Here is a 23690-nt window from a genome sequence, read left to right on the forward strand (position 1 = left end):
CAGTTTGTTGGCAGAAGTGAGTGAGTATGGGCTGGATATGAGCTGTCAGCTATGGTGCTGTAGTACAGGTTGGATATGAGCTGTGAGCTATGGTGCTGTAGTACAGGTTGGATATGAGCTGTCAGCTATGGTGCTGTAGTACACGTTGGATATGAGCTGTCAGCTATGGTGCTGTAGTACAGGCTGGATATGAGCTGTCAGCTATGGTGCTGTAGTACAGGCTGGATATGAGCTGTGAGCTATGGTGCTGTAGTACAGGCTGGATATGAGCTGTGAGCTATGGTGCTGTAGTACAGGCTGGATATGAGCTGTGAGCTATGGTGCTGTAGTACAGGCTGGATATGAGCTGTGAGCTATGGTGCCGTAGTACAGGCTGGATATGAGCTGTCAGCTATGGTGCTGTAGTACAGGCTGGATATGAGCTGTGAGCTATGGTGCCGTAGTACAGGCTGGATATGTGCTGTCAGCTATGGTGCTGTAGTACAGGCTGGATATGAGCTGTCAGCTATGGTGCTGCAGTACAGGCTGGATATGAGCTGTCAGCTATGGTGCTGTAGTACAGGTTGGATATGAGCTGTCAGCTATGGTGCCGTAGTACAGGCTGGATATCAGCTGTGAGCTATGGTGCTGTAGTACAGGCTGGATATGAGCTGTGAGCTATGGTGCTGTAGTACAGGTTGGATATGAGCTGTCAGCTATGGTGCTGTAGTACAGGCTGGATATGAGCTGTGAGCTATGGTGCTGTAGTACAGGCTGGATATGAGCTGTCAGCTATGGTGCTGTAGTACAGGCTGGATATGAGCTGTCAGCTATGGTGCTGTAGTACAGGCTGGATATCAGCTGTGAGCTATGGTGCTGATGATGGCCTAGAGGTAACGCGTCCGCCTAGGAAGCAAGAGAATCTGAGCGCTCTGGTTCGAATCACGGTTCAGCCGCCGATATTTTCTCCCCCTCCACTAGACTTTGAGTGGTGGTCTGGACACTAGTCATTCGGATGAGACGATAAACCGAGGTCCCGTGTGCAGCATGCACTTAGCGCACGTAAAAGAACCCATGGCAACAAAAGGGTTGTTCCTGGCAAAATTCTGTAGAAAAATCCACATCGATAGGAAAAACAAATAAAACTGCATGCAGGAAAAAATACAAAAAAATGGGTGGCGCTGTAGTGTAGCGACGCGCTCTCCCTGGGGAGAGCAGCCCGAATTTCACACAGAGAAATCTGTTGTGATAAAAAGAAATACAAATACAAATACAAATAGTACACGCTGGATGGGGAAAGCTGTGAGCTATGGTGCTGTAGTACAGGGCGGATGGGGAAAGCTGTGAGCTATGGTACTGTAGTACAGGGCGGATGGGGAAAGCTGTGAGCTATGATGCTGTAGTACAGGGCGGATGGGGAAAGCTGTGAGCTATGGTACTGTAGTACAGGGCGGATGGGGAAAGCTGAGAGCTATGGTGCTGTAGTACAGGGCGGATGGGGAAAGCTGTGAGCTATGATGCTGTAGTAAAGCTGTGAGCTATGGTACTGTAGTACAGGGCGGATGGGGAAAGCTGTGAGCTATGGTACTGTAGTACAGGGCGGATGGGGAAAGCTGTGAGCTATGGTGCTGTAGTACAGGGCGGATGGGGAAAGCTGTGAGCTATGGTACTGTAGTACAGGGCGGATGGGGAAAGCTGTGAGCTATGGTGCTGTAGTACAGGGCGGATGGGGAAAGCTGTCAGCTATGGTGCTGTAGTACAGGGCAGATGGGGAAAGCTGTCAGCTATGGTGCTGTAGTACAGGGCGGATGGGGAAAGCTGTGAGCTATGGTACTGTAGTACAGGGCGGATGGGGAAAGCTGTGAGCTATGGTGCTGTAGTACAGGGCAGATGGGGAAAGCTGAGAGCTATGGTGCTGTAGTACAGGGCAGATGGGGAAAGCTGTCAGCTATGGTGCTGTAGTACAGGGCGGATGGGGAAAGCTGTGAGCTATGGTGCTGTAGTACAGGGCGGATGGGGAAAGCTGTCAGCTATGGTGCTGTAGTACAGGGCGGATGGGGAAAGCTGTGAGCTATGGTGCTGTAGTACAGGGCGGATGGGGAAAGCTGTGAGCTATGGTACTGTAGTACAGGGCGGATGGGGAAAGCTGTGAGCTATGGTGCTGTAGTACAGGGCGGATGGGGAAAGCTGAGAGCTATGGTACTGTAGTACAGGGTGGATGGGGAAAGCTGTGAGCTATGGTGCTGTAGTACAGGGCGGATGGGGACAGCTGTGAGCTATGGTGCTGTAGTACAGGGCGGATGGGGAAAGCTGTGAGCTATGATGCTGTAGTAAAGCTGTGAGCTATGGTACTGTAGTACAGGGCGGATGGGGAAAGCTGTGAGCTATGGTACTGTAGTACAGGGCGGATGGGGAAAGCTGTGAGCTATGGTGCTGTAGTACAGGGCGGATGGGGAAAGCTGTGAGCTATGGTACTGTAGTACAGGGCGGATGGGGAAAGCTGTGAGCTATGGTGCTGTAGTACAGGGCGGATGGGGAAAGCTGTCAGCTATGGTGCTGTAGTACAGGGCAGATGGGGAAAGCTGTCAGCTATGGTGCTGTAGTACAGGGCGGATGGGGAAAGCTGTGAGCTATGGTACTGTAGTACAGGGCGGATGGGGAAAGCTGTGAGCTATGGTGCTGTAGTACAGGGCGGATGGGGAAAGCTGAGAGCTATGGTGCTGTAGTACAGGGCGGATGGGGAAAGCTGTGAGCTATGATGCTGTAGTAAAGCTGTGAGCTATGGTACTGTAGTACAGGGCGGATGGGGAAAGCTGTGAGCTATGGTACTGTAGTACAGGGCGGATGGGGAAAGCTGTGAGCTATGGTGCTGTAGTACAGGGCGGATGGGGAAAGCTGTGAGCTATGGTACTGTAGTACAGGGCGGATGGGGAAAGCTGTGAGCTATGGTGCTGTAGTACAGGGCGGATGGGGAAAGCTGTCAGCTATGGTGCTGTAGTACAGGGCAGATGGGGAAAGCTGTCAGCTATGGTGCTGTAGTACAGGGCGGATGGGGAAAGCTGTGAGCTATGGTACTGTAGTACAGGGCGGATGGGGAAAGCTGTGAGCTATGGTGCTGTAGTACAGGGCGGATGGGGAAAGCTGTGAGCTATGGTGCTGTAGTACAGGGCGGATGGGGAAAGCTGTGAGCTATGGTGCTGTAGTACAGGGCGGATGGGGAAAGCTGTGAGCTATGGTGCTGTAGTACAGGGCGGATGGGGAAAGCTGTGAGCTATGGTACTGTAGTACAGGGCGGATGGGGAAAGCTGTGAGCTATGGTACTGTAGTACAGGGCGGATGGGGAAAGCTGTGAGCTATGGTGCTGTAGTACAGGGCGGATATGAGCTGTGAGCTATGGTGCTGTAGTACAGGGCGGATATGAGCTGTGAGCTATGGTGCTGTTGTACAGACTGGATATCAGCTGTCAGCTATGGTGCTGTAGTACAGGCACAATGAGGGAAGGTTCATTTATCAGTAAATTTATCAAACACATCAAATGGTGTTCTTTCCTACCCAATAGAGGAGAGCCTTCTCTTGCAATATATGGTAGGTAGGCCTCACTGCCAACGTTCAAGTCAAAACGAACAGCTCAACATGTGTATGTGCACTGATAACAGGTCGTACAATTATCAAATGTAGTTCCTCTGTTACTGAAGGCTTTCTTGTCAACAATTTATCAACAGTTGAAATAGCAGGGATGCCTGAGGGTAAAGGTGAATGGACAAGTCTAATTGCATATGGGTTCGGGTACATGTGGACAATTTTAACAGAAGCAGGTCTTGAACTCATTAGACATAACATATCTAACATATCATTGGAACATCGCACCAGACTGTTGTATTGTTAGTTTTGATCACAAATGCACACATGCACACACGCACGCACGTGCGCGCACACGCACGCACAAACACACATTTAAACACACACACCCCAAACCACATGCAAACACACCCTTTTGAGAGTGCTCAGTAACTATGCAGCATCGTTCGCAAATTACAGACTCACGCCAAATATCCTGTGGTCTAATTGCAAACAACTCTGTTTTGGAGATTCCTGTCAAAAATGACCTGATCTGTCACCAATATGCTTTCTCAATTTTATCCAATTCATTCAACAATCCAATCAAATCAGCTACCTTAAACCATGTCAAAAATCAAAACCTACTACTCACTTCACTTGATTTTAGGATTTGAGAGCATGTTTGTGAACTCAGCTGGCAGTGGAATGCGAAGAGAAGATAGAACGAGGAAATAGCTGGAAAAAGCTGTTGTCTGGTTCTTGGAAATGGATATTGGATAAGGAATCAGAACATGTTAGAAGCAGACATTCAATTATGAAATGTGTGTGGTGAGAAGGCTTCAAAGTGGGGCAGTACATGAACTGTTCGCAATTACACACTGTTCGCAATTAGGCTTACCTACCCTAAAGCCTGCCAACACAGCATGTGTATATCACTGAACATTTATCTTTAACATTCACTTACTCTAAACCTTTTCTTCTCGAACAATTCAAGACCAAAGCTGACCCACAGAATTAACTGTGCAGAAGAAAAGAAAAGGAACACATAGTGACATATAATCACACACACACACACACACACACACACACACACACACACACACACACACACACACACACAGAGTTCTTACCTTCATAATGTTGGTCTTCTCTTCCAGGGTCATGGTGGTTTTCCCTTTCTCCAGTTTGTCCAGCAGCAACTGGAACAATACATCATTAAATGTAAACACACTGAAAGAATCATCTTTCTTACACATCAAAATGTCAAAACACTGAAAGAATCATCTCTCATTATACTCATTTTCCACACTATCAGCATTCTCTCTTACACCATTAAATGTCAACACACTGAAAGCATCATCTCTCATCATACTCATTTTCCACACTGTCAGCATTCTCTCTTACACCATTAAATGTCAACACACTGAAAGCATCATCTCTCATCATACTCATTTTCCACACTGTCAGCATTCTCTCTTACACCATTAAATGTCAACACACTGAAAGCATCATCTCTCATTATACTCATTTTCCACACTGTCAGCATTCTCTCTTACACCATTAAATGTCAACACACTGAAAGCATCATCTCTCATCATACTCATTTTCCACACTGTCAGCATTCTCTCTTACACCATTAAATGTCAACACACTGAAAGCATCATCTCTCATCATACTCATTTTCCACACTGTCAGCATTCTCTCTTACACCATTAAATGTCAACACACTGAAAGCATCATCTCTCATCATACTCATTTTCCACACTGTCAGCATTCTCTCTTACACCATTAAATGTCAACACACTGAAAGCATCATCTCTCATCATACTCATTTTCCACATTGTCAGCATTCTCTCTTACACCATTAAATGTCAACACACTGAAAGAATCATCTCTCATCATACTCATTTTCCACACTGTCAGCATTCTCTCTTACACCATTAAATGTCAACACACTGAAAGCATCATCTCTCATCATACTCATTTTCCACATTGTCAGCATTCTCTCTTACACCATTAAATGTCAACACACTGAAAGAATCATCTCTCATTATACTCATTTTCCACACTGTCAGCATTCTCTCTTACACCATTAAATGTCAACACACTGAAAGCATCATCTCTCATCATACTCATTTTCCACACTGTCAGCATTCTCTCTTACACCATTAAATGTCAACACACTGAAAGCATCATCTCTCATCATACAGCAGGGGTGAAGGTCGCACGCCTAACAGGCTGAGTGATTCTAGCTCCCCACATTTTTGTTTATTGTGTTGGTTATATTTAGTGTTGTGTAATTAAATTCTGCAGAGTGCTTCATCATGGATCCCTTCCAACAATGGATGTATGTGTGTGCCCCGATCTACATCAGACTTGCTGTGTTCTGGATTTCTTTTTCCACTTTCCTGTCAGTTTTGAACTGCACCGGCCCACCATTCATCTCTCCCTTCAACACGCCTGTGCACGTGGAAAACATAACGTTCAGTGGTTGTGGACAGGTGGGCAGCTTTTGCCAAGGTGAGCGCAACGTCCCTCCCTTTGTTCTGTACTCGCACGCTGAACTGTTTGTGATCGAACCTGCACCTTTGACCCGACCTTGTTGTGCGCCTGCAAGGAACAGGTACAGCGCTTGCCTGCCGCGAAGATGAGCTCGCCGAGCAAGAAAGAGAAAACAGAAGTCGTTTATGTACAGACCCCCAACAGCACTGCTGACAGTACCCCTGATGTGTTACCTGTGTGTGTTGACAGATCCACTTTATGCGGCGCTGTTTGTGCTGCTTCCAACCTCAACACACGTGTTCCTGCTAACATTTTTACTTTCCGTGACATTGTCCCCTCTGATGACAATATTCCGAACTGTAATGTATCCCCCGTGCCAGTGACAGCCTCTGCTCCGCTTCCTACTCCTGCCACACCTGTCTCCACTCCCAGACCTTTTTCTTCCTTCCCATTGTCCTCCACTGCTCAGTCACCATCTTCTTCTTCCACTGTCTGTCTGCCTGACTCACCTGCTTCACCATTAGATTCCTCTCTCCTTACCTCTGATCTCTTTCATGCCTGTCTGTTCAATGCTCAATCTGTCTGCCCTGATCAAAAGACTGACTATATTTCTGATTTTATTTTTGAAAAAAACTTTGATATCATATTTCTTACCGAAACCTGGTTAAAGTCACAAGGTCACGAACCCAAACTTAAACAACTGACCCCCCCTGGATACAAAACTATGTCACTTCCTCGGTTGTCTCGTGGAGGTGGCATCGCCACTGTCGACAGAGATATCTTGGAGTCTTCCCTCTCCTTCTCCCATAACCACGCCTTTCCACATGATACCTTTGAAATGCCAGAAGTCACTCTCAGTGTTCCCAGTCACTCAATCATCTTCTGTTGTCTCTATCGTCGTCCTCCTAGTCGTAAAAATAACCTAACGTCTTCTCAGCTTCACGATGAATTCCGAACACTACTTGATCACTACAACCTTCATTATGGCAAACTTATTATCCTCGGAGATTTCAATTTTCATTTCGACAACCAGACTTCCACTGATGTCAAACGCCTATGTCTATCTCTGTCCACTCATTCTCTCTCTCAGTTCGTTACAGAACCAACACACAGATCTGGCCATACGTTGGACTGGCTCATCACACGTGACACTGATGCCATGACTGCGTCAGTAACTGTAACTGACAAACTTTCTTCCGACCATTCTGCTGTTATATTCTTGCTTAATATTTCAAAACCACCTGAACCAAAAAATCTTTACTCGTCGCAACCTGAAATCCATCAACATTAACACTTTTTCTTCTCAAACTGCTGAACGCCTTTCCAAAATTTCTTCCCGTACCAACGAATCCACACATTACAACACTGTCCTCTCTCAACTGCTGGATGAACATGCACCCCCCACTACCCGCATGCTCCCTGACAGACCCTCCGCCCCATGGTACACACAAGACATTCCACTTGCAAGACGCAAATGTCGCCAACTGGAAAGACGATGGCGATCAACAAAACTGCAAGTCCACAATCAAATATTCGGAAAACAAATAAATAAAGTCAAACATATGATCTCATCAGCAAAGACAAACTTCTTTTCTTCTCAAGTTCTCGATGCCACATCCACCAAATCTCTTTACTCTGTCATGTCAAATCTTCTTGGAACTGCAAAAAAGACTCCTCTTCCTTCTGCCTACACTTTATCTGAACTCCCCAATGTCTTCTCCTCTTTCTTTTTTGACGAAGTCCAAAATATTCGTACCATCTTAAACCAAATGCCTTTCCAACCTGTTCATCCTGATCCTCAGTTCAACGGCACTCCTCTCCATTCCTTTAATCCATTGACTGAAACAGAAGTTCACGAAATCCTAAAAGAAATGACAATAAAATCCTGTGAGCTCGATCCAAAACCAGCCTCAGTCTTTTCCCAGTGTGTCTCACAGCTTCTCCCCACAATCACCAATATTGTCAGTGGGAGGTAGACTAAAAAAATTCTTGGTAAAAGTCGACTTACTTGGGATAAAAGAGGCAACGTGTCGAGCCACAAGCTCTTCTTCAGGCAAATGAAATGAGTGAGTGACAGACAGAAAGGTACAGACAGAGAGGGAGAGAGAGTAAAGTTCAGGAAAGGAAAGTGATGAGAAGTCACAGGAAAGGACACAAAGCAGGGTGAGTAGAACTTTCAGTGTGAATGTATGAGGGAAAGAAAGGGTTCTGAAAGGGAAGGGTGAGGGAAGATGGGCAGGGGGTGAGAGGGCAGGAGTGGGGGAAGGGGGTGGAAGAGACTGTTAGTGTTAGGGACATATTAACAAGGAAGTAAAATAATAAGTGAAAAAAAAAAAAAATAAATAAATAAATAAATAAATATAATTTTTAAAAAATATATAAAATAAATAATAATCATAATAAATAAATAAATAGATAAAAGAATTAAAAAGAAAATACACACACACACACACACACACACACACACACACACATATATATATATATATATATATATATATATATATATATACACACACACACATATGCATACATACATGGACATACACACACACACATATATAATTGACAAAAATAAAAATAGAAATAAATAAAAAATGATAAATAGATAAATAAATAAATAGAAACAAAAGTAAATAAATAAATTAAAACAACAGCAAAACAACAACAACAACCACACACACACACACACACACACACACACAAATACACGCACAAACACACACATACACAGAGGAAAACAAAACAACCCCCCCCCACCACCACCACACACACACACACACACAGGAATATATAAATAGATAAATACAATAAAATAAAATAAAATAATAAAGTATATATACAAAAAACGGGATGAGTGGTGGCGGATAAATAGAGGAAAAGAGAAAGAGGGCAAGGATCAGAAAGGGGTTAGAGAATGCCTGGAAGACCGCTGCCATCACTCTTTGGTATTGAGTCCAGCTAGGGCGAGGGTACCAAGGCGGGCAATCACGGTGGACTCCATGAAGCGCCGGTACAGGCCAGTGGACTGGTTCTGCCAGACAGCAGCGATCCTCACATGGGCAAAACTGTGAAGGGGGCTGTTGAAATGGATGCCCACTGGGTCACTATAGCCAAGGCGCATGGAGCGCAGGTGATCAGTGAAGCGCTCGTTCAGCCTGTGGTAGGTTTCACCAGTGTACTTTTTGGCACAAAGGGTGCAAGTGAGGATATACACTAGGTTCTCGGACTGGCAGTCGAAGTGCGCCCTGACTGTGAATTTCCCAGTGGGACCCGTGAGGGTGGTGGAAGTATCCACGAAGGGGCATGTTTTGCACCCCTTCCGGCCACAAGTGGTCCCTTTGGTTGGTATCTCTCTTGAAGGCAATGAGGGGTGGGCGGGGAAATATCTCACTCAAGCGGGTGTCGGACTTAAGAAGGTGGAAATTGTTGAGAAGGATGCTGCGTACAGGGAGGTTGTGGGGGTGAAAGGTCAGGACAGCTGCAATACACTCATCCTTTTCTGTGTGTTCTCGGGGCATCAGTGCCTGGGAACGGGGGATGGCACGGGCCTTATCAAGGCCTTTCTGGATCAAGGCCTCATGGTACTGTCTGGCTAGAAAAAAGCCAACCATCCTCTCAGCCTGATGTTCAATATTCATCCCTTCTCACTGGAACGTTTCCATCCACTTTCAAAACTGCAATCGTCCGGCGTCTTCTGAAGAAACCCAACCTTGACGCAAACATTTTGAAAAACTATCGACCAGTTTCTAATCTTCCATTCTTGTCCAAACTCCTTGAAAAAGCTGTCCTCAAGCAGCTCAACAACCACCTTTGTTTCAACAATCTCATCCACCCATTTCAGTCTGCCTATCGCGCTGACCACAGCACCGAAACCACTCTCCTCCACATTCTGAACAATCTACTGATAGCGTCCGACTCAGGAAAAATTTCCCTTCTCACTCTTCTCGACTTGTCAGCCGCCTTTGACACGATAGACCATTCAATCCTTCTTTCCCATCTTCATTTTACATTTGGTATCAACGGCACTGTTCTAAACTGGTTCAAATCTTACCTCACTGATCGATTCCAGTCTGTCATTGTTGATCATTTCCAATCTGAACTCGTTAAAATCGAACATGGAGTCCCACAGGGATCTGTTTTAGGCCCAGTGCTCTTCACACTGTACACTGCTCCTCTCGCTGAAATTATCAACCGCCATAATACAAGTCATCATTCTTATGCTGATGACACTCAACTCCAGAAGAGTGATACCCCTGAAAAATTGTTGTCGCTCTTGCAAGAAACATCCAACTGCTTCCTGGACATTCAAAACTGGATGACTCGAAATGTTACAACTGAACACGGACAAAACTGAAGCAATGATCATAGGAACTAAACAAAAACTGTCTTCCATCACAATTGACACAATCAAACTTGGCAGTACATCCATCCCTCTTTCCACGTCAGTCAGGAACCTCGGTGTTGTCCTTGACAATACACTGTCCATGCAAAAATTTATCAGTCAGACATGGCAGTCCTGCTACTGTCAACTGCAGCGCATCAGTGCCATCGGATATATCTGTCCACTGACTCAACATCTAGACTTGTCGTTTCTCTCATTCTCTCTTGCCTTGACTACTGTAACTCTCTATTGTCTGGTTTGCCTGCTTCATCCATTCAGTCCCTTCAGCGCATACAAAACTCTGCTGCCCGACCTGTCCTCAGAAAGAAAAGATCTGAGCACATCACTCCTCTTTTGCAACATCTCCACTGGCTCCCTGTCTCACACCGAATAAAGTACAAGATCAGCACTCTATGTTATAGATGTATTCACAAAACTGCCCCTTCCTATCTCTGTGGCTGCCTTCACCTCTACACTCCATCTTGCTCACTACGATCGGCTTCGGATCCACTCTGTTTACGCATACCCAGATTCAAACACTTGACTGTTGGCTGCCGTTCTTTCTCTGTCTCTGGACCTTGCGATTGGAATGAACTTCCTCTTTCGCTTCATAAAGTCTCCACACTCAGCTCTTTCAAGTCTGGCATTAAAACCCACCTCTTCCCAAAATAGCCTCCCTTGCCTGCCCTTCCTTGTCTTTAGTTTCTACAGTTTTAGAGTCATGCATGCATGTGAATGACTGGTGCGAAAGCGCTTTGATTTGTCTCTGCACAAAATTCAGAGCTATATAAATACCATTATTATTATTATTATTATACTCATTTTCCACACTGTCAGCATTCTCTCTTACACCATTAAATATAAACACACTGAAAGAATCATCTCTCATACTCATTTTCCACATTGTCAGCATTCTCTCTTACACCGTTAAATGTCAACACACTGAAAGAATCATCTCTCATACTCATTTTCCACACTGTCAGCATTCTCTCTTACACCATTAAATGTCAACACACTGAAAGCATCATCTCTCATACTCATTTTCCACACTGTCAGCATTCTCTCTTACACCATTAAATGTCAACACACTGAAAGCATCATCTCTCATCATACTCATTTTCCACATTGTCAGCATTCTCTCTTACACCATTAAATGTCAACACACTGAAAGCATCATCTCTCATACTCATTTTCCACATTGTCAGCATTCTCTCTTACACCGTTAAATGTCAACACACTGAAAGAATCATCTCTCATACTCATTTTCCACATTGTCAGCATTCTCTCTTACACCATTAAACGTCAACACACTGAAAGCATCATCTCTCATCATACTCATTTTCCACACTGTCAGCATTCTCTCTTACACCATTAAATGTCAACACACTGAAAGCATCATCTCTCATCATACTCATTTTCCACACTGTCAGCATTCTCTCTTACACCATTAAACATAAACACACTGAAAGAATCATCTCTCATTATACTCATTTTCCACATTGTCAGCATTCTGTCTTACACCATTAAATATAAACACACTGAAAGAATCATCTCTCATACTCATTTTCCACATTGTCAGCATTCTCTCTTACACCATTAAACGTCAACACACTGAAAGAATCATCTCTCATACTCATTTTCCACACTGTCAGCATTCTCTCTTACACCATTAAATGTCAAAACACTGAAAGAATCATCTCTCATTATACTCATTTTCCACATTGTCAGCATTCTGTCTTACACCATTAAATATAAACACACTGAAAGAATCATCTCTCATACTCATTTTCCACATTGTCAGCATTCTCTCTTACACCATTAAACATAAACACACTGAAAGAATCATCTCTCATTATACTCATTTTCCACATTGTCAGCATTCTGTCTTACACCATTAAATATAAACACACTGAAAGAATCATCTCTCATCATACTCATTTTCCACATTGTCAGCATTCTCTCTTACACCATTAAATATAAACACACTGAAAGAATCATCTCTCATACTCATTTTCCACATTGTCAGCATTCTCTCTTACACCATTAAATGTCAACACACTGAAAGCATCATCTCTCATCATACTCATTTTCCACATTGTCAGCATTCTCTCTTACACCATTAAATATAAACACACTGAAAGAATCATCTCTCATACTCATTTTCCACATTGTCAGCATTCTCTTTTTTATGACTGTGTGGGACTGCAATGATGGAGTTGAATGCTAGCACTCAATATGATTTGAAATGTTATCCAGTAAAAAAAAAAGGTGCAGTCATAAATATTGTTACTGCTACTATCATTACCTATCATTATCATTATCATTACTAATACTATCAGCAGCAGCAGCAGAAGTAGTGAAACTAAAAGCTGTATAAGCAACATTATTATAATAAACTGTGCTGAAAAGAGAGCTAAAAGTAAACTTGAAGGGAAACCCAAACATACTCTATTTTTGAAGATTCTAAGGACTTGAAAAAGGCATGTCTTTTTTGTCTGTTTCTGTTGTGTTTTTATAATTGTAAAATGTGCAGGGGGCAAGGTACAGGGCAGGATGTCTGACCTTTTGCTGTGAGGTCTGCTTCTCCAGCAGCTGCTGCTTCTGCTTGTCCAGCTCTGCTTTCTTGGCCATGGCTTCCTGTCAGGGCAACACATCCACATCACTCATCAACATCATTCATCAACATATCCACATGACACTCATATCCACATGACACTCATCAACACATCCACAACACTGATTAACACATCACTCATCAACACATGCACAACACACTAATCAACACATCACTCATCATCAACACATGCACAACACACTCATCAACACATCACTCATCAACACATGCACAACACACTAATCAACACATCACTCATCAACATGTCACTGAGCAACACATCCACAAAACTTAACACATCACAGATCAACATACCCACACCATACTTTTCAACATATCTCTGATCAACACATCCACATCACACTTTTCAACATATCTCTGATCAACACATCCACATCACACTTTTCAACATATCACTGATCAACACATCCACATCACACTTTTCAACACACCACTGATCAACACATCCACATCACACTTTTCAACATATCTCTGATCAACACATCCACACTTTTCAACATATCACTGATCAACATATCCACATCACACTTTTCAACACATCACTGATCAACAAATCCACATCACACTTTTCAACACATCACTGATCAACACATCCACAACACTGATTAGCACATCTCTGATCAACATATCCACAACACTTACCAACACATCACCAATGAACACATCACTGATTGAAACATCCACAACACTGATCAACACATCACAGATAAATATTCACAACACTGTTCAACACATCACTGATCAACACATCCACATCACAGTTATCAACACATCCCTAATCAACACATCCACAACACTGATAAACACATTACTGATCAACACATTCACAACACACTGATCAACACATCACCAAACAACATATCACTGATCAATCAATCCATAACACACTAATCAATACATCACTGATCAACCAATCCACAACAGACTATCCACACTTCTTCTGTCTGTGCATTTCATCAACCAAACAAAACGCACAAATATAAAACAAGCCTTGTGCTGGAGGAGTACTATCAACCACCATCCATTTTCGATCATCTTATTGTTGTAGAACTTCAAAGGTCAACATCTTTCTAGGCATTGTTAGGGATCAGGCTTAACTTGAAAACAAAATGAATCGTTCACACGCATGCACACTCATGAAGGTATGCACATGCATACATATACACATACATGAAGCACTGGGACTTACACACTCAAAACGTCATCCACTTTCAACAAATAACCCATCAAAACTGTCTCTTTGGAAACAGACCAGTGTCCCACGACACAGTTCAACAAGCAATTCATTGTAACCCCCTCACCTCTCATATTACGTAATAATTGCCCCCTCTCTTCTCTCTCCACTTGTTTGCTTTTCTGGTTTTCATAAACTTCCACAACTTTTACAATACAATCAACAATATAAAGTGTCCCCCCTTGAACAGATACAAAGGACTGTATTGCAAGTTTTTACTGTATGTGTACAAAACCATCAGCCTCCATAACCACCCTATCAATCAGTGTCACTAAGCAACCAGCTATGGGTCACACAAAGGGAAGGTCGGACTGGGTTTTATCATACTGAAAAGTTTGCAGCATGGGTTCAAGGGCCGCTTAACCAAACCACCTGTCTTAATGCTGAAAGAAAATAAAAGAAATGAAAAAGAACAATAAAAAGAATCGGATGTTTATAAACTGTATTTCAATACTGAAAAAAGTTGTTGAAACTAATAAAAAGACACCAAACTGCCAATACAGCAATCCTGTAAACAGGGGAACTATTCCCTCTCACCACCCTTGCACAAGGTGTTGTTACCTTCTTCAACTCCTCGTTCTTCTTGATGGCTTCAATGCGGGACACAAAATCAGCCGTCTTGACAGCAGTGGGGCTGGTCATAGGCGTGACCACCGAGCGAGCCCTGGCCACCTGCTGGTTGAACACTGTCTTCTTCAGTGTGCCCAGAGACGTCGTGTACACTATGCTCTGCACACACACACACACACACACACACACACACAAGATCTTCTTAACCCTCAAAGTGCTGGATATAATAAAACATACATGTCTAATGCTAACGTCCATATTCTAAATATATCTGATTAATAATTACAATGTAATAATTAATTGCAATGTTTTTAAAAGCAAATATGTGAAATGCTTTTATTTGAGAACATATGTTTATTACTCTTGTTTAATCAAGTTATCCGCGTGTGTGGGGTGGGTGGATGGGGGTGCGGTGCGGGTGTGTGCTGATTATCTGGTTGTGGTTTTCCGCAATTCATCTTTATTCTTATCTTATCTGTCTATTATAATCAATGTGCAGTATAGTAGGCTATATTTATAATTATATTCAAATAATGTTTCTTAATTCTTTCTGTTTTTACATTAAGAATACTACTTATTACCTGCAGTGTGTGGATGTATGTATGAAACGATGTATGTGATATTTTTTACATTTGTATCTTCGTAATATTTGTAGGGGCTGTTGTTGGCTTTTACAGTTATGGTCCCCATGTTGTTTACTTGTCTATGTTGTGATAATGCACCTGACCAAATTTCTCCAGTTGGAGATAATAAAGTTATTCTTATCTTATCTTATCTTATCTTACATACAGAAATCATGCTTGAAACAAAGGGATAGTTTGCCTCCGCTACCTGTGCTCTGATTTGGGGCATTTGTATGCTTATCAGTAAGAATAAATAGGTAAACCTATACATTTTTGGAAAGTAGAGTGAATGAAGAATCAGATAAAAGTAAGAAAAAGGCTGTACCTTATATGTAGATGGAGATATTCCACAGGATATAATCAACAAACTTTGCACACTTGTTTTCCAAAAACGTCAACCACAATGTTTATAGGTATTTTCACATCTTTTACAGAGTCAAAATCTCAAAATGTAAACTGTACAAAAAATGTTCTGGCTGCAGAATCATGATATGAATATAACTGAAACAATGAAATTATAAGCATTGTATTATTTGTTTGAGACACACCCACCGACGCCACGCACGTGCACATCTACAATACTTTATGCAATCACAGGCAAAAACAGAAATAAATGTTTTCTTTTAGCTCATGTTGCTTTCAAAAGCAGCAAGAATGCTTTAAATCAAAATAATTTCCAGTTTTCTATCTTAATTTGGTAAAGAAATCACAATAGATCCATGCCTAACCCACTTTACCACCCTTCCCCACCCCCATCACCCACCCCCCAGTTTTTGTAGCTGGAGACACAAAACTGAATGAACAACAAGCAAGCCAGCATGCCCAAGTGTCAAAATAATAAAGCCGTTTTCACCAGAATCCCTGTCAGCAAACGAATCATCACTGGTGACAAGGTCACTCATTTCCTGAGCTTTGTCAACTTCAGTGTCACTCATTGTTTACAAAAAATACGAAGATCTGGACTTGTAAACTCGGTCAAAGTTTGTGCAAACACAAGCATGGAGGCAGAAACACCAGAACGAGGCAGTTTTACGAAGGCTGCCGAGCATAGCCGTACATGTCGGACATGTAAACAGAGCCACGATCGTGGCCCATCGCACTTTACCGGGAAAGCCACGATCGTGGCTCATCGCACTTCACCGGGAAAGCCACGATCGTGGCTCATCGCACTTCACCGGGAAAGCCACGATCGTGGCTCATCGCACTTCACCGGGAAAGCCATGATCGTGGCTCATCGTGCTCTCCGGGTTAAAGTTCAACACAAAACTGGATAACTTGTGTAGGTTCATTCACCACTTAATGGTTAAGCCATGATGGTTCTTCCAATCTTTGTATTGAGCACTGACTATATGGTCTCTCAGTTTGCAAGTATAATATCAAAGCCACTGATTCTGTTATCTTGTTTATTATTCATGTATTATTTTACATGCTGATATCAGTTATGCTGCTAAAGTGTTTCACTGATTCTCAGTACTCTAAGATGTGTGTAGTATTCTGTTGTGGTGATTACAAGATAGTGTCATAGTGATATCAGCTATTGGTTAAAACCATCTGATATGTATCACAGTCTGTTAATTGTAATTTAGCGATTATGCTCTTCCCTAAACGGCTCACTCCAGTATAGTGCTACATAATAACTGATTCATTTGAGTCACTTTGTCACAGTATAAACTTCACCTAATCTATACTGTCAGTGTACTTTCACTAAATCAGCATAGCTTCAATCACTTTATTTACACCATTCAAATATATTAGAAATGTCATTTGATGTCAGTGTTTGGTCTTCACACATATGCATACCGAGAGGTGGTCTCTGGATGTTGTGACATGTTGTGCTTAATGAAATTTGTTTGTTGTGTCTTATCAGGCACTGTTTTCTCTAGTCTCTTCTTTTTCTTATCTTCTCTTTTTCTTATCTTCACCTGTCCCATGACACAATACCTAACACCCTAACACACCTGTCCCATGACACAGTACCTAACACCCTAACACACCTGTCCCATGACACAGTACCTAACACCCTAACACACCTGTCCCATGACACAGTACCTAACACCCTAACACACCTGTCCCATGACACAATACCTAACACCCTAACACACCTGTCCCATGACACAATACCTAACACCCTAACACACCTGTCCCATGACACAATACCTAACACCCTAACACACCTGTCCCATGACACAATACCTAACACCCTAACACACCTGTCCCATGACACAATACCTAACACCCTAACTGCCAACATCACATCAGTACCTTAGTTCTTGCACAGCACTGTAAGGCGATGGGCTCACAAACTGAGTGGTTAAAGTGTAAGACTTTGTAAGTGAGGGTCATGGGTTCAAATCTGTTATGGAGCCTGATGAATTAAAGGTTCTCCACATCTACTTTCTGTAGCTCCAACAATACCCACAACACACGCATCCACACCCCCAACACACCTACACACACACACACAAACACGCACAGAATTTTCATTACACATATGCATGCATGCACACAGCTGCCACTGATTTGCCACTAGTAGGGTGGGAAAAGATCTCTGATGCTATGAACATAGCATCTGGCATATTGCTCAGTCTAATATATTTGGGAAAGCCCAGAGAGACTGTTCCATTTTTAAGAAATCTGCACAATGATGGTTCTGAAATAATGCAAATATTGGTTTGATTAGCAAAGGATCTTGCTCTTCCTTTCATGCTGGACTTGCGGCCACTCCTTCCTTTCTTTCTTTCTGTGAGGCAGTCAATGGTGTGATGGTTTCATACCTGGTTTTTTAGGTACTCTTTTGCTTTTCTTAGGATTTCAGATTTTCCCAGAAGTAGACCACTCATTGTTATGCAACCAGCAAGCCTGTCAGCTAGCTCAATTCCTTTAACTCCTGCATGTCCAGAGCAGTTTTTCCATGTAAGCTTTTGAATCTGAAAGTTGCACATTCTGGGCTCCCCAATCCACTTTTAAGTTTTGTGTAGATGATTTACTGAGTCAGTAAATCGGAGGTACGGCAATTGATTCGCATTCAAGTGACCAACTTCACTCTCACTGTCGGCAAAACTCGGTCAGTCGATATCTAGGTCACTCAGTTCAATCGATTTTTACAAGGTTCCCATGCAAAAATCATTAAAACGGTTCAAAGTCATCTTCAGAATCGGCGTTCAGATTACGCTAAAGCTCTAGGCAATCATCAAACTTGCAACTTTAACAATTCACAACTTTGTCAAACTTCAAACAAATCGGACTCTGAAAAGTGCAAAATGCATGGCAGGAAGTGCCAAAAATGAGGCTGTGAATCTAACGAGAGTCTCGTTTATGTAAACAACAATGGCTGCATCCATAGTAAGCACGTGTTTAGACGACGGTACCGGGTGGGTAGGGGTGTTACACTGCAAGTCGACATTGGGTGAGTTGGGGGTATAATGGTTATGTGTAGTGTTGGGCCCCTGTACATTTGTGCTTTCAAATATGATTGTTGCATATCTGTTGTGCCTGTGTGTGTGTGTGTATGTGCATGCGTGAGTGTGTGTGTGTGTGCACGTGCATGCATGTGTGTGAGTGTGTGTGTGTGTGTATGAGTGTGTGTGTGTGTATGAGTGTGTGTGTGTGTGTGTGTGTGTGTGTGTGTGTGTGTGTTTATTCATTCATGATAATATCATTATTCTTTTTTTCTTTTTCTTTCATTTCTTTATTATATATCTATTCTTATCTTAATTATTATCTTTATCTATTTATTATTATTTTCATTCATTCTTTCTTTTTTTTTCCTTTCAGGCCAGACCAAGACCGTCACGTTAAACTGATGGTCAGGTGTCTGCTTAGCAGATGTGGTGCTGCGTATATGCAGTGACGCCTCCTTGAGCAAATGAACTCCTCTTCCCTTCTCCCAGACCATATGTGCAGACCTGCTGGTGCCTGGACCCCCACTGTGTGTGCACGCATACACTACATCAAATGTGCACACTGGACATCCCAGAATCCAAGTCAGCGTTTGGTGGGTTATGCAAGTAACCCGGTGTGCATTCACCTGAAAACAGAATATAGCTGCCTCTATGGTGGGGTAAACAAAACAGTGCAGCCACTGGTACATTTCTATCAGTGAACCTGGGAGCTGCAGCCCACTAAGGCAGAAGCAGCAGAAGTGGAAAAGTGGAGCAGTTCTCTCTGCCTCATCATCCACCCACCTTTTCCGGAGCACTAGGGGGAGCGGCAGCAGCTGACTTGGCCATGTTGTTGAGGGACAGTTTGTGAGCCGGAGGGATGACCGTATGTCTGTAACCGCTGGCCGGCTTCATGCCCCCGTCCTGAACTGTGCTGCTCACTGCCTCCGTGCTCGACTGAAACACCACCACACAACTAACCTCACTGTACTCACCACTCATCTCACTGTACTCACCGCACATACCACTCATCACTATACTCACCACTCATCTCACTGTACTCACCACTCATCTCCCTCATCACTGTACTCACCACTCATCTCACTGTACTCACCACTCATCTCCCTCATCACTGTACTCACCACTCATCTCACTGTACTCACCACTCATCTCCCTCATCACTGTACTCACCACTCATCTCACTGTACTCACCACTCATCTCCCTCATCACTGTACTCACCACTCATCTCACTGTACTCACCACTCATCTCCCTCATCACTGTACTCACCACTCATCTCACTGTACTCACCACACATACCACTCATCACTATACTTACCACTCATGTCACTGTACTCACAACCATACTACTCATCTCACTGTACTCACAACCATACTACTCATCTCACTGTACTCACACTCATCTCACTGTACTCACCACACATACCACTCATCACTATACTCACCACTCATGTCACTGTACTCACACTCATCTCACTGTACTCACCACACATACCACTCATCACTATACTCACCACTCATGTCACTGTACTCACAACCATACCACTCATGTCACTGTACTCACACTCATCTCACTGTACTCACCACACATACCAATCACTATACTAACCACTCATCTCACTGTACACATCACCATACCACTCATCACTGTACTCACCACTCATCTCACTGTACTCACCACTCATCACCCTGAACTCACCACCATACCACTCATCACTGTACTCACCACTCATCTCACTGAACTCACCACCATACCACTCATCACTGTACTCACCACTCACCTCACTGTACTCACCACCATACCACTCATCACTGTACTCACCACTCATCTCACTGTACTCACCACTCATCACTGTACTCACCACCATACCACTCATCACTGTACTCTAACTCACCACCATGTAACTGTATTCACCACCATCTCACCGTACTCACCACTATACAGCTCATCTCACTGTACTCATCACTCATCTCACTGTACCCACCACTCATCTCACCGTACTCACCACTCATCTCACTGTACTCATCACTCATCTCACTATACTCATCACTCATCTCACCGTACCCACCACTCATCTCACCGTACTCATCACTCATCTCACTGTACTCATCACCATATCATTGTACTCACCACTCACCTCACTGTACTCACCACCATACCACTCACCTCACTGTACTCACCACTCATCTCACTGTACTCACCACTCATCTCGCTGTACTCATCACCATATCATTGTACTCACCACTCATCTCACTGTACTCCACTCATCTCACTGTACTCACCACCATACCACCCATCTCACTGTGCTCACACTCATATCACTGTACTCACCACTCATCTCACTGCACTCACCACTTATCTCACTGTACTCACCACCATACCACTCATCTTACTGTACTCACACTCATCTCACTGTACTCACCACTCAATCTTACTGTACTCACCACTCATCTCACTGTACTAACCACCACGCCACTCATCTCGCTGTACTCACCACCACGTCACTGTACTCACCACTCATCTCACTGTGCTCACCACCAAACCACAAATCCCACTCATTTCTAGTGGAGACCAAAATATTTAAGGCCTTCTAAAAAAAAACATATAGGTGAGTTGACGAGCAAGGCACAAAAATAAAGGAATATACTACCAAACACTGCTATACACTACCAAAGATACTTCACACAGTGTACACTACCACAGATACTTCACACAGTGTACACTACCACAGATACTCCACACAGTGTACACTGCCATACAATACCACAGCTACTCCACACAGTGTACACTGCCATACAATACCACAGATACTCCACAGTGTACACTGCCATACACTACCTCAGATACTCCACACAGTGTACACTGCCATACACTACCACAGATACTCCATAGTGTACACTGCCATACAACAGTGTACACTACCAAAGATACTCCACACAGTGTACATTGCCATACACCATCAAGGATACTCCACACAGTGTACACTACCAAAGATACTCCACACAGTGTACACTACCAAAGATACTCCACACGGTGTACACTGCCACAGATACTCCACACAGTGTACACTACCAAAGATACTCCACACAGTGTACACTGCCATACACTACCAAAGATACTCCACACGGTGTACACTGCCACAGATACTCCACACAGTGTACACTGCCATACACTACCAAAGATACTCCACACAGTGTACACCACCAAATATACTCCACACAGAGTACACTGCCATACACTACCAAAGATACTCCACACAGTGTACACTGCCATACAATACCACAGATACTCCACACAGTGTACACTGCCATACACTACCAAAGATACTCCACACAGTGTACACCACCAAAGATACTCCACACAGAGTACACTGCCATACACTACCAAAGATACTCCACACAGTGTACACTACCAGATACTCCACACAGTGTACACTACCACAGATACTCCACATAGGTCGGTCCGCGGCCACTGTGGCTGTGGTTAACAGCGCAGTCCAGACCCATAATTTGACCATTTTCAACTCGCTCGTTTCACTACCAAACTTAATTAAATGACACCAATCTTATACTGGAATAAAGTTCATTCTTTCATCTATCTTCCTGTGGTATTTGTTTTTATCATTCGAGTCAAACTGGTATGTGCCGGGCGTTCAAACACAAAGGGTGTCGCGTCGATTTTTACTGCGGTGACAGACTCCGCCGTGCTTGCCGCGCGAGCAGAATAACATGTGTGTCACTCGATCGTTTCGCGCTGCATTGTTTGGCCATGTATAAATTTAGAAACTATGTCACTGGCAAGCCAGGATTCTCAAGTTTTGATCTGCTAGAAATTTGTTGGGGTTTTCACAGAAAGTAGATCTGAAAGTCGCAGCGAAAGTGTGAGACTGATGTTTGCGACCCTATAACATACGAACCAGTGTTTCAAATCACGAGCAAATTACAAGAAAAGAAAGTTTAAACTATGCACTTTCAAGTGCAATTCATGGCTTTTCTATAAAGAAAGAGTCTCGAACGCGCTTTGGAAGAAAAACGAGTGACCGATTTCGGATCCCGCAACGCTGCTCGACCATGGCGGCGATCGAAGCCGTCTGCTCGTCATCATCGTTTGAAGAATGGAAAACACGCCAACTTACAGGTTTGTAAGCAAATTTTTTTTCAATATGTTTATTTTGAAAATAAATGTAAATCATATTTTTTATATTTTTGTGGGTTTGGATGAATCCTAACAACTTTGCTTCAGCAGTGTTGATGTGTAGGCTAACTGGGAACAGTAACGCTTCGTCAGTCACGTTATTTTTTAGCACAATTATGATCTTTTATTCGAAAATTTACCGCGATCGACAGCTGTATCTAGAAGATGAAGTGTCAGATTATTCAGTAATTTTTTTGTTGTACAAGGGTTTTGAGTTAGTGAGAGCGGATTGATGGTTTAATATTGTGACCGACGTCGGACAACATGGGAACACGTGTATCTTTCCACTTCTGTTCTGATAATCAAACGCCAAGACAATTTCACGCGTCTGTGTGTGTGTGTGTGTGTGTGTGTGTGTGTGTGTGTGTGTGTGCGTGCGTGCGCGCATTAGTATGTATCTTATATACTAAGAGTGTATGCACAGAGTTAGTGTCTGTTGAACTGATGTAGCATGCATACATGAGGTTGCCAGAGTATGGATTAGTTATTGTGTGTGTGTGTTTGTGTGTGTGTATGATGTAAAGAATAAATAACTTATATGATTAGTAAACATGAAATAAGTTTAAGATATGTTGTTACATAAAACTTACATCAATTTAAGTGAAACCAT

At 43.1% G+C, this 23690-nt stretch overlaps 1 protein-coding gene across 3 annotated transcripts in view; it reads right to left on the minus strand.

The window, feature by feature from the left end:
* The window catches only part of LOC143299227 (RNA-binding protein 26-like), a 73192-nt gene that overhangs the window by 18360 nt on the left and 31142 nt on the right, over nt 1-23690 (minus strand). For all 3 annotated transcript variants that reach the window (XM_076612429.1, XM_076612430.1, XM_076612428.1), the window contains exons 13-16: nt 19670-19822; nt 14854-15021; nt 12986-13060; nt 4668-4736 (exon numbers count right to left, since the gene is read on the minus strand). In XM_076612429.1, coding sequence (XP_076468544.1) covers nt 4668-4736; nt 12986-13060; nt 14854-15021; nt 19670-19822 — 465 coding nt within the window. The remainder of the gene's footprint in view (nt 1-4667; nt 4737-12985; nt 13061-14853; nt 15022-19669; nt 19823-23690) is intronic.

The sequence above is a fragment of the Babylonia areolata genome, chromosome 24, assembly GCF_041734735.1.
Source record: "Babylonia areolata isolate BAREFJ2019XMU chromosome 24, ASM4173473v1, whole genome shotgun sequence".
Lineage (NCBI taxonomy): Eukaryota > Metazoa > Mollusca > Gastropoda > Neogastropoda > Buccinidae > Babylonia > Babylonia areolata.